At 49.6% G+C, this 11,673-nt stretch overlaps 1 protein-coding gene across 1 annotated transcript in view; it reads left to right on the forward strand.

The window, feature by feature from the left end:
• Positions 1–10,313, forward strand: part of GGA2 (golgi-associated, gamma adaptin ear containing, ARF binding protein 2) — an 11,034-nt gene extending 721 nt beyond the window's left edge. Inside the window, exons 3-17 of the mRNA XM_009874461.1 lie at positions 201–276; positions 783–881; positions 2,537–2,660; positions 2,844–2,947; positions 3,431–3,511; positions 4,351–4,488; positions 5,284–5,365; positions 6,174–6,293; positions 6,547–6,714; positions 6,951–7,006; positions 7,293–7,441; positions 7,882–8,051; positions 8,951–9,120; positions 9,509–9,619; positions 10,203–10,313. Of these exons, the coding sequence (XP_009872763.1) occupies positions 201–276; positions 783–881; positions 2,537–2,660; positions 2,844–2,947; positions 3,431–3,511; positions 4,351–4,488; positions 5,284–5,365; positions 6,174–6,293; positions 6,547–6,714; positions 6,951–7,006; positions 7,293–7,441; positions 7,882–8,051; positions 8,951–9,120; positions 9,509–9,619; positions 10,203–10,313 (1,759 nt within the window). The remainder of the gene's footprint in view (positions 1–200; positions 277–782; positions 882–2,536; positions 2,661–2,843; positions 2,948–3,430; positions 3,512–4,350; positions 4,489–5,283; positions 5,366–6,173; positions 6,294–6,546; positions 6,715–6,950; positions 7,007–7,292; positions 7,442–7,881; positions 8,052–8,950; positions 9,121–9,508; positions 9,620–10,202) is intronic.
• The last annotated feature ends 1,360 nt before the right edge of the window (positions 10,314–11,673 follow it).

An 11,673-nucleotide genomic window follows, 5' to 3' on the forward strand; every position in this document is an offset into this window, starting at 1 on the left:
GTAGGGAAACTGCAGAGAGGTGGTTGCCTCTTCGCAACTTATTTCCCCTCTCCGGAGGGACGGAGCCCAACGAGCACTCCCAGCTCTCCGCAAGGAAGTTGATGCCAAGGGATGGGCTGATATCTGAGCAAAACCAGCTGCATTTGCGTTTTGTTGGGAACTTGTGCGCTGTCTGACCGGCTTCTGGTACTCCCCTCCAGCTCATTGCTTGCGCCAAGGCTGCTGGCACATAAGATACAGTCGCCTCAGGAGGTGGAAGCTCTCCACGCTCTCACGGTAAGCTCCTTCATCTGCATGAAAAGAGAGGCAGCAGTAGCTTGGAGAAAGGGTTTGAGGGGTAGAGACAGTATAGCTGTCTCTTCTTTTTCTCTTAGATGTCTCTCCCTTTCTTTTTAACCTTAGATGTCTCTCCCTTTTAACTTTCCATTGCACAAGGAATACAGAAATCAGGGTACAACAGAGGGAGTAGCTGCAGTTGTTCCTTCCCGTGTCACTCAGCTGAGGTGCTTCCGTGGTCTGCAGCTCTTGCTGTTTGACCTGTGGTCCCAACAAAATGGCTCAAAAGTTATTAGTAATAGGTAGAACAGATCTTAAACATGCTGATTAAGAAGGCTGGATGAAGGAAAAACGCATGTTCTTGCTGCACCACATTCTCAATATCTTGTGTTTGTGAATGCAGCATCAGGAAGTTCTTAGCTGTAGGATTATAATGGCAAAACTTCTGAAAAATCCCTGAAACTTGTGGGTGCGGTTTCTATTTGGTATTGCTTTGTTTTCTGCAGGTGCTAGAGACCTGTGTGAATAACTGCGGTGAAAGATTTCACAATGAAATAGCAAAATTCAGGTTTCTGAATGAGCTGATTAAAGTGCTCTCCCCAAAGGTAGGTGGTTGCAGTTACACTGGGCACACTGCTTATTTTGCATGAGATGTGCAAACTGGATACATGAGATTAATTCTATCTCACGCTGAAGTAGAGCAGATTTTGTTCTGTGTCTCCAAGCATAAGGACTGGACGTGAATTCCCCTGTAAACGGTGTAAGCCAGGGGCTCTTTCTGTGACAAGCTGTTTCCTTGTGGTTTCTCCCAGCGCTGGGACAGTCAGGGACTCCAGAAGAGCTTGGAATTGTTCCTGAGCCCCCTCAGCCTGTGGCCCTTTTGCCTCACAGTGAATGACAGCACTTTGGTTGGGGAAGTGGCAGAGGACAGAGATGCCAGGAGCTGCCCAGACCCTCTCCATTGTTTTTCTTGCACTCTCCCTCCAAACTGTTCTGCTCAGGCTGCTCTCCTTCACGCTTTCTCCTACCAGAGCCCAGCCTGGCTTTGGGTTGTGGGGCAGGGTCAGCTCAGGCGGTGGCAGCAGGGACTGGGCTTCAGCAGCCCATGGGCAGGACTCACTCCCCCATTGCCGGATGGATGTGTTCATGCAGCCCCCCGTGCATCCTGTCCCTGGGGAAGAGGATTCCCAGCCCCAGGCAGTGACAGACCCGAGTCAGGGGGAGGCTGGAAGGGATTGACTACAGAGCCCCTTCCTGCTGGTCCGCTGCCCTGGCTTGCCGTGGATCCATTCAGTAAATTCCCTGTGTTCATCCCTGCTCCCTGCTGTGGAGCACTTTGCTCCGAGTGCAGTCGCTGCCTCCTGAGAAGAGAAGCAGCCGTGGGACGCGAGCAGTTCAGTCTGAGAACGTGAGTGAGCTGTGAGTTCAGGGTGGATGCTCTCCGTGCCCCGGCACTGCCTCTCATGATGAAAAATGGAGACCTGTTTTATCCAGGGCTGTGTGATCTTCACACCTTGCTCCTCTCTGCATCAGCTGTCGGGCCTGGGACTTGCTTCAGTGCCCATCTCAGCAGCTTGGGAATTGATTCCCCTTTCTAGTGGGTGCTGCACACATTTACCACTTGTGCAGGCTCCACTTTCCATTACATCACCTCGATGGTAGAGGTGCAAAAAGCTGATTTCGGAGAAATGTTTAACCAAGCAGCGAAACCTCTTCCCTCAGTCCCAGGTTTGGTAAAGGTATTTCAGTGAAACAGTGAAGTTCAAAGAATATATCGCTACAGAGAATTTTGATAGAACAGGTATCATGTAATGAGTTAAAATGGACGTTTATGTGTGCCTTTCGTCTTTTTCCTGATGTTTTTGTGATACATTAAAGTGAGTGCTTGTAGGCAATAATGACAGGAAAAAAACCCAGTCATTTTCACTTCTCGGTTTGTTCAGTTTTCGTTTGTCCGGGTCTGGCTGAGGCCAGCCGTGCTATTTGCACCGCAGGCAGTTAAAGGAAGTATTTAAAGACAAGCACAGAACTGTGTTCACTAAAATAACGCGGCCTACTTTGGGGTTTGGATTCAATAACTTGAAATGGTCTCATTTTGATTGTCATATTTATGTAATTATCATACACTTAGCAGCATTCCCTGTGTTCACAGCCGCACACGCTGATTCCCACACCACAAGCTAACGCTGGCAGCACTGAATAAAGTGTTGGGAACCCATTGGCTGCTTGGTCTTACTTTACTTTTTTGTTTTGGTTTCAGTACTATGGAACTTGGTCTTCAGAAAAAGTCAAGTCAAGAGTCACAGAAGTAATATTCAGTTGGACAGTCTGGTTTCCTCAGGAAGTTAAAATCCGGGACGCTTATCAGATGCTGAAGAAACAAGGTTCAGTTCTGTTACTTCAGTTTCCTTTTCAGCCTTCCAAGTCACGTGGCCGCGGGCCACAGATATCTGCCCTCGCGAATTTGTGACTCAGCCTTTTTGAGAAAATGTTGCGGGTAAGACCCGTTGAGCATCGGTGTTTTAACAGCTCAGGCATCACTGAACAGATACCGTTACCCTTTCCAGGGATTGTAAAAGAAGACCCCAAATTGCCAGAAGACAAAATTTTACCTCCCCCTTCTCCGAGACCTCAGAATTCTATATTTGAAACAGATGAAGAGAAATCCAAGGTAAACCTTAGGGTTTCCATGCCTACCCTGCCCCCTGCTCTGTTTTGTACTGATGAGAAAACAGACTCAGTCATATTTCAGGAGCTTTTGCTGCTTCAGACAGAATATCTTCAGAATAATGCTAATTCAGAATAATGCTAATACTTCTTGCTCTAAAACAGCTCGAGAATTCTGTGATGCTTTGTCAGAAATTTTTGCTTAGTAAAAAGTGCAACTGTTGTACAGAAAAACATCATCTTCTATTAAACTTTCCCAAGGGAGGGTTTCTCTGGGTGTTAGAGGAGTTTTGCAGAGGCAGAGACTTCCTATTCCCAAACAGTCACACAGTGCGTGCAGGCAGCTGTAGCAGGATACTCTGGATTAAGTGACGGGGCATGAGCCCGCCTGTTTCCAGGATTATAGAAAGTCTCTATATCTGCTGTGCCTGTGGAATAGTGCCTGGGTACTGCTGCTCACTGCTGTGCGATGCTCTCCCCTCCACAGCTCCTGGCCAGGCTGCTGAGGAGCCGCCACGCAGAGGACCTGCAGGCTGCCAACCGCATCCTCAAGAGCATGATGCCAGAGGTGGGGAGGCCCAGCCGCCACGCAGAGGACCGGCAGGCTGCCACCCGCCTCATCAAGAGCATGATGCAAGAGGTGGGGAGCTCCGGGGCTCAGGAGCCATGTTTGCCGCCGGAGAAGGGACTTGGCAGTTCTGGTTTTGACCAGGGGTCATCTGGGCCTGACCTTCATGGTGCTGCCCGAGAGGAGGAACGGTTTTTAGTGTTTGTTATTCCAAAGTTACTGCGTGGGATCGGTTTTGCCATTGCCAGGAGGAGGGGGTGGGTATACCCAGGAGCCCATATGGTGGGACGCTTCCACGTGAGTGGGATCCTGGCAGAAAGTTTCCAAAAAAGAAACTCAGTTCCCAGGTGGAAAAAAGCCACATCTGCACAGAGCTGGGGTGTTTTTTGGTTTTTTTTTTTGCGCACTGGTTATGAGCATGTCTGGTGTGTCTGCTTTCACTTTCCATCCGAAAGAGCACCCCACTTCTCTGCATAAGCAGGAGATCTGCTCTGGTTTAATGCAATTCCTGCAGTCATTTAGAGAGTGCTGCTCTGTGTGGCAGAAGCCACCAACTTCCAACTGTAATTTTGAAGTCTTACTCGTGCCTGTGATGAAATGAGTTCTGTACGTACCAGCACAGTGGCCAGGGTGCCCTGAGGAGGGCAGGAGGTTTCCATCTCCACCCATGACAGGGAGGTGTGGTGCTGTTGGGGGCTGCCTCGTGCCTCCTCTGCCTGCAGTAGGATATGGGTAGGAAGCAACTCACCAACAAGTGTGATCGGGGCACCCCAGCCAAGCACGTGCGCTGCCTGTGTTAGCAAAATCATTGTCTACTTTTATTTCCTTGTTCATCAAAGGAGCAAGAAAAGTCAGCTAGGGTGTCCCGAAGAGTGAACACCATCAGTGAGGTTTCTGAGAATGTGAAACGCATGGATGAATTACTGGAAAACTACAAGAAACAAGAATTACCCAAATCTGATCAGGAGACCCTACAGGTAAATGCTCTTTTTCCTGCATAAGAGGGCATGGGTGTGATGAGATCTCAACAGAGAAGCTCAAAGCTGTGGGTTCTTCAGCCTGTGCTATGGTTTCTGTGATTCCCCTTTTTCTGCCCAGAGTTCACTGGTTTTCTGCTGCTCATAAGTATCAGTGAATTGAAGAAATGCTTGGTGTCACCCATAGGGCTGTCAGAACAGCTTTATGGCCTCCAAATACCTGAAACTCCACTAGGATGCCTACCAGAATCTCAAATTAAAAAACTTCAGACAAGTGAATTTTTGTAGGTAAGAACTTGTGTGCAATGGCAGAGTTTGGAGGCAGCTGCTGCTGGGAGGGCTGTTGCTATAGATGGAAGAGACCCTGCTTTCAGACTGAAAAAGTGTCTGCCTCCACAGCTCCTCGCTCCCTAAAACTGAGAGGAGAGCCAAAAGTGGCTTTGCGTTGTCTGACAGTAGTTGCAACCAGCGGTTGTAATACTTCCCTCTGAGATCCATCTGTTCACACCTGGATACTTTTTCCTTTAAACAGAGTGGTTTTACACTGATCCATCTTACGTGTGTGTGCACAGAGAGGCTGTGATTGCTGAGGAGACACAGCAGAGCCTTGTTCCAGTGGCTGTACTTCAGGCTGCTGTGGATTTTTAAGAGCGCAGCACCAGGCAGCATTGGTAGCCTTTGGCTGGACCTGGGCAGAAAGTGCATCTTCCTTTTCTAGAGGTGATCATGGACACAGAAAAGTGTGAGAGTGTCTGGGGGCTCCTGAGCAATCATGTGAAACATTTCCTTCCCCAGACCCTGTTTCAACACTGTGAGAAGCTCAGGCCGCTGCTCTTTCGCCTTGCCAGCGAGACGGTTGATGACGACGAGGCTCTAGGTAAGAGCCAACACTGTTCCTGGATTTCTTTGCAGTGAAGTTTGTCCACCTTTGCTCTGAGAGGGAGAATGCCTAGGCACTTGCTACCCTGCTGGCAAAGCTTTCCACATTTGCCTTTAAGCCATGCCTGTGGGAAGTGACAGAAGTCTCCTCCCACTGCTCTCCGAGGGAGCTATACGTTGCACTTGGTGCCCAAAGTGAAGCAGTAAATCCACTTTCTTCCAGCCAAGGTGGTTTTCAGAGTTTGGGGAGTTCTGGTGTTCAGGCAGCTGAAGGCTTTTGAGGTCTTTTCTCCCTGTCCATCAACATGGAAGGGAGAATATTTTTTTTAATTTCTTAATTAACATATTGCAGAGGGTGATATGAGCAGAAACTTTGCATTTCACAGTCTTCCCTGTATTCTTTGAAAATCTGACCGAAGTGATGCCTTGCTGAATGAGCATCTTACAGAGCAACCATGAGAGCTCAGCTCTGCCTCAAGCATTTCATTCACACCCACGAAAGCCAGGGCTCTTTGGCTGTGGAGTGCTGGATTACAGACTCAAGTACACTCGGGAAAACTTGGGGAGAACAACAGAATGCCTAAGCGATGGCAGGAGCTGTAAGTGCTTTAGAGATAGGATCAGATTTCGAAGTGGTAGATAAGAGAGAAGCCTGAAATCAGCAGATGTAAGTGCAAAATGCTGCCCTTCGGAAAATGGAATGAAAAGCTAGTCAGGAGCTTAGGGGAGATTGCCCCACTGGGCTTTGCTCCAGGCGAGTCCTTGGATGCACTGTCCCTTTCTTTGTTTCCTCTTCTGTTTTCCAGCTGAGATACTGCAGGCCAACGACAAGCTCGTGCAGGCGCTCGCACAGTACAGGCAGGTTGTAGGCAGCCACGAAAATGGTGGAGGAGGAGGTTCAGCCACTGGCTCCACAGAGGCACCAGGTAAAGCGCATCCTGCAGCGTTCCACAACCGCTCTGCATGTCCTGTATGAGTGCAGGGAAGGAAGTGCTTCTCAGAGAGTACATGTGAAGAAAATCCCATAACACGGGAAAACTATAACTTGCTTTTACTTATGGTTGGTAGAAAATACTCCTGAAGTTCTTCACCCACGAGTCCCCTCAGGCATGTCTGTACCCATAAACACACCACTTCTTTCAGGAGATTTCTCTCTAACTCTTTCTGCTGTTTCCAAAGTGTGCCGGCCAGCCCCAAGACGCATGAAGAGCTACACACTGATCGACTTTTCTGAGCTGGAGGTGACACCGCCGTCTCCTACAGAGCACCTGGCGGACACAACCCCTGCCTCCCGGCACGGCAGCACCACCTCCGCCTGCCTGCTCGACGAGGAGTTCAAGTTGTTAGGTGTGTGTGTGCGCCTTGGTACTACGTTACCCTGTTAGTAGGGTTCATGGCGTTAAACCCAGATAGGAGAACTTTGACTTTAACGGTGGTCGTAAAAGAGACCTTTTGAGCCAGTGTTGTAAGTTTTCAAGAACGTAGTTCCTTTAATGGTGTTAGCCTGTTGTCAGACAGCAAAGGAAGAACCTATGCAACCTCCTTGGCTTTCGTAATTGATTGGTGGCATTTTGGCATCTTAGGTCTCAGCAACTCTCCTGTTGTACAGAACACCCCACCTGATTTTGGATTGGCAGAGGTGAGTGATCCTCAGAAACTCCAGTCCGTAAGGTACGAGGCACAAAAATCAGACATGATTCCTGATCTCTCTTTCTCTGGCAGCCCTTTTTCACACCACTCTGTTCTGAAGGGAAACTGGAATCCTCCTGCTCTGCAGTGAATTTCTCAGCTGCAGTCTGCAGTCAGATTACTCACATTCATTTCGGCTTTAAGTAGCGTTATTAAAAGTGAGGTTCTTTTCGGTGGAACAGGTCTGGTTTTTGCTGATGTTCTAAGGCATGAACCCGAAGTGCCTTGTTTTTCAGACTGCTGTACAGAATGGATATGGAGAAATTGTGAGCGCTGCTCAAACGCTGGGACTGCGGGAGAGCTGGGAAGACAGCTCTTCAGAGAAGAATGAATGTCAGGGCCTGGTGGGCCAGCTCTCTCCACCATCTAGGACCAAGATATCCTTGTAAGCAAACCCTGCACAATGCAGCCTGGCTTTGGAGATGAGGCTTTGGAGAGGAGGAATACTGCTTTGCAGCAGCGAGGTTTAGGAAAACGTTTCAACTGCAGGTGGCCACTGGTGGCAAGCTGTCCATCCGTGCACGGGCTCCTCAGCAGCAGTTACGTGCCTCTTAATTGCACTTTGTGTAATTGCACTCTGGGACCTTACAAGGGTCAGAGACTTGGGGAGACAGATGGCTTAATAACAGGGTGATCTTGAGCTTCTTCCATATAAAATAGAGACAATTGTCAACTTTCTCAAGAACTCGAGAGAGTGTAAACCTGTACTTTCTTTATACCCAGAAGGGATGAGGGATTGGTGGCAGCAGTGGACACAGCAGAAGATGGTGTGTATCATGCAGTCTTCCCAGTTAATACAAGCTTTCTGCATGCTTTTCTTTTCAGGGATTTATCACCAATGAAATCGCCCTTTCCAGATCTTCCAAATAGCTCAATGCCAGACACTCCGTTCTCCAGCCTAGGCTACGAGCTGAAGCCTGCTGCCTCTTCGCACGCAGCTTCCCACGATGCTTCTCTAGAAAACCTTTTTGTCCCTTTAAGTTCAATTACACCAAGTAAGTGCATTGATTTGTGTGCCCCAGCTCTGCTTACTAGAGCTCTTCTGTGACTTTCGCAGAGCAGCAAGCCAAAGTAGCTTCATGCTGTGTGGGTCATAGAATCATAGAATGTTCGGCTGGAGAAAAGTAACAGCCGTTGTGTGAAGGGCTTAATGTATCTGAGAATCTGAGCAAGTGCTAGGGATTGCGCCATGGTCTTGAAGCCTTTAATCAAGCTTCAAGCAGTATTTTTTCCAGAGGCTTAAAAGATATCCGTGGGTGGGAGGTGTCCCACTTCCTAAAGCAGAGCTGTTCTTTCCCCCTCTGTTTTTTGGTTCAACACTGTATGGCCTGGCCCTGCAACCACTTCACAGGGTGTTCCCTGGGTACGTGGCACTCCTGTGTCTCAGAGCAGGACATGTCCTCTTAAGAGGACTGCAGAGCCTTGGCCATTGCTGCTTTTGGAAGAAGACAGGGGCAGAGATATTCTGACCTGATCGTCTTCTGCCTTCAGTCTTTCACCTGAAGGATTTACCAGATTTGGAAGGGCTGGGTGGTGAGTCAGGTAGGGATTTACCGATCAATGGCCATAGAAGGCTAAGTCTTGCAAGTGCTGAACAGTTGTATTTCACTTTTCCCATCGTATCTGTATTGGCTTCACGCCTCACATCTTTAGCTGACTCAAAATCTGAGCTGCTAGTCTCCCCATCTCTAATTTACACATTCAAGATTCCTTGAAGGAAAATGTAAATCACAGGGAGGTGCTCTGTGCTGCCTGGTCTGTGAGTTTGCTGGAGGAAGTAGAAGTTTGTATATGTCTTTCCTTTTTGGTGTTCTGTACCCCTCCGTTGCTGTTTTGCCCTCAGGAGGGAGCGGAATCCATGCTTTGTTTCTGATTCTTCTTTTGTCTCTGTCAGGCAGCACCTGTCCACTCACTGTGTTCGATAGGAACGGTTTCAAGGCCATGCTCCACTTCTCCAGAGACCCAGCTCCTGGCCGACCAGACGTGCTGGTGATGGTGCTTTCCATGCTGAGCACCTCAGCTCAGCCAATTAAGGACATAGTGTTCCAGGCTGCAGTCCCCAAGGTGAGAAGCCTGTGACAAGTAGCAGAGAACGGGACTACCCAGAAATGTCGTGAAGTGAAGGTTTGCCATTTCCTCCTTGGGATTCACCTTGCTCATTGGAAATAATGTTCTGTTATTAAATGCTAAATGTGTGTCCCTGGCCTTGCAACAGCTAGGCAGGGCTCTAGACATGCTGCGTTACCCTCCTGGGTAAGGCACTGGCTCTGCCTGTGTACGTGCAGCTTAGAATTGTCTATTTAGGAGGATCTGCCTTTAGATGCAGGCTGTGGAAAGGCTTTTCATTAAACGACAAAATCTGGCTGACGTATCTTCGACCAGCTCTGTGGCTTGATAATACTCCCCAGCCCTTGTTCATCAGGGACTAAAAAGCGTTCATTTTCTCTTTCAGACCATGAAAATAAAGTTACAGCCAGCCTCTGGTTCTGAGCTGCCTGCCTTCAGCCCCTTACTGCCCCTCGCCGTGGTGTCCCAGGTCCTGCTGCTCGCCAACCCGCACAAGGTGTGTGCGGGGATCGTGTCCCTCGGTGGAGCGCTGCGGATGACGCGGCAGCGGGCGGGATACTCGCAGGAAGGAAGGGGAGAGTACCATTAGGGCGGAGATGCAAGGGAGAGACAGAGCAGTCTGGGCTATACCATGAAGATGTTCTTCCCATGGAAACAGCTTTCCAGAGCTATAATCTGAAGGATAGGATTGAATCGGTGGCTGCTGCTGGGGCCTGCACAGCTCTTCAGAGATACAGAGTTCCCTGCAGAGATGGCTCCTCGTAGTCACTGTGCAGATGTTTGCAGCTGGAAGAACACGAGGCTGCTCAAGGCACAAGCGATGGGTGGCAGTTCTGTTGCAATGGAGGATCATCATGAGACAGAAGGCTGCCCAGGCCTGGACTGCCAGGCATGCAGGTCTGCCAGCTGCTCCTTCTGTGCCTTGGGAAGATCCAGGTCTTGTTCTGTGCAGAACTGCTGCATGGCTGAACTGTTACTCTCCCCTTTCAGAAATTGGGTCGCTGTGAGGGGTGAGGCTGAAGGGGGCCCAGGAATCTGCAGTCCTAAGGTGTCTCTCTGTCTGTTCCTTTCTTTCACAGGATCCCATCCGGCTGAGATACAAAATGACGTTCACGCAAGGCGCGCAGCCCTTCAGCGAGGTGGGAGAGGTGACTGGCTTCCCAGAAACAGAGCTCTGGGGCAAGAGCTGAAGTTCCGCAGGCTTGGACGTTACCCTGTTGCCTCAGCAGTGGATGGGCAGGGACTGTGCGCCAGCAATGCTGGCCTGGGCTCTGTAACGACTCCTTTCCTTGCCGTCTGCCATCTCCTTCTTCCTTTTGGTTTCTGTGCAGGTGTCTGGCAGGAGGAATGTGCATTGCTGCCCCTGCCACAGCCTCTCTGTAGCTGACGCTGCTTTACAGAAGACTGCTGTAGAGCCCGGCAGCTTGGGACCCCTAATGCTGCTTCCACACGAGTCTTTCCTGCTGCTTTCTGGGCCAGTTTTCCCTCTCTCCCATTACTTTTTGAATTAAAAAAAAGTGCAAACCTACAAGGTACCAAGTGGAGTGAATCCAAGGAACAGGGGCAGCACTTTGGGGCTGGGCTGGGAAAGCCAACTGCCGAGCAGCACCAGCTCCTCTGTGCCGCCCTGCAGCTGCATTTCCTCGGGGCTCGGCTGCCCTCAGGCCGTGCCGAGGGGCTCCTCCTCCACGAAGCCATCTCTCCCGAGTGAGGCGGATGCGCTGGTGCCCGCGGGCGCTTGCTTCTGGTGGGGAGTGGCTAAACCCTGGCCTTTCAGCCAGGCTGGGGCTAGTAGGTCGAGTGAGGTTCTCCTGCCCCTCTGCTCTGCCCTGGTGAGGCTGCGTCTGGAATTTTGTGTCCAGTTCTGGGCCCCTCCGCTTAAGGGGGACAGGGAGCCCAGCGCAGCCACAGGGATGATGGAGGGATGGAACATCTCCTTTGTGAGGAAAGGCTGAGGGAGCTGGGGCTCTGCAGCTGGAAAAGAGAAGCCTGAGGGGTGACCTCATAAATGTTTATAAATACTTCAAGGGGGAGTGTCAGGAGGATGGAGCCAGGCTCTTGTCAGGGATGTCCAGAATGACAGGACAAGGGGCACTGGGTGCAAGCCGGAGCATAGGACATACATGACATTGATTTTGTAATTTATTACTATAAACATGCCTAACTTGCCACTAATTCTACAATTACTGGTTAGTGATAACAGTTACACTCATCATTGGATCAGTCTATTAAAATTAGCTTCACCTCTCATGTAAATGGATGTCCAGAATGACAGGACAAGGGGCACTGGGTGCAAGCCGGAGCATAGGACATACATGACATTGATTTTGTAATTTATTACTATAAACATGCCTAACTTGCCACTAATTCTACAATTACTGGTTAGTGATAACAGTTACACTCATCATTGGATCAGTCTATTAAAATTAGCTTCACCTCTCATGTAAATTAGCACACATGCTCATCGTGGTGGGGGGGCAAGTTTTTGGCACTCTGAACTGAGTCAGTGGTTGTAATCTCCCTCTGCCGCATTTAATTTTGGCTCACTTT

The sequence above is a fragment of the Apaloderma vittatum genome, unplaced genomic scaffold (genome assembly GCF_000703405.1).
Source record: "Apaloderma vittatum isolate BGI_N311 unplaced genomic scaffold, ASM70340v1 scaffold26548, whole genome shotgun sequence".
NCBI classification, from domain to species: domain Eukaryota; kingdom Metazoa; phylum Chordata; class Aves; order Trogoniformes; family Trogonidae; genus Apaloderma; species Apaloderma vittatum.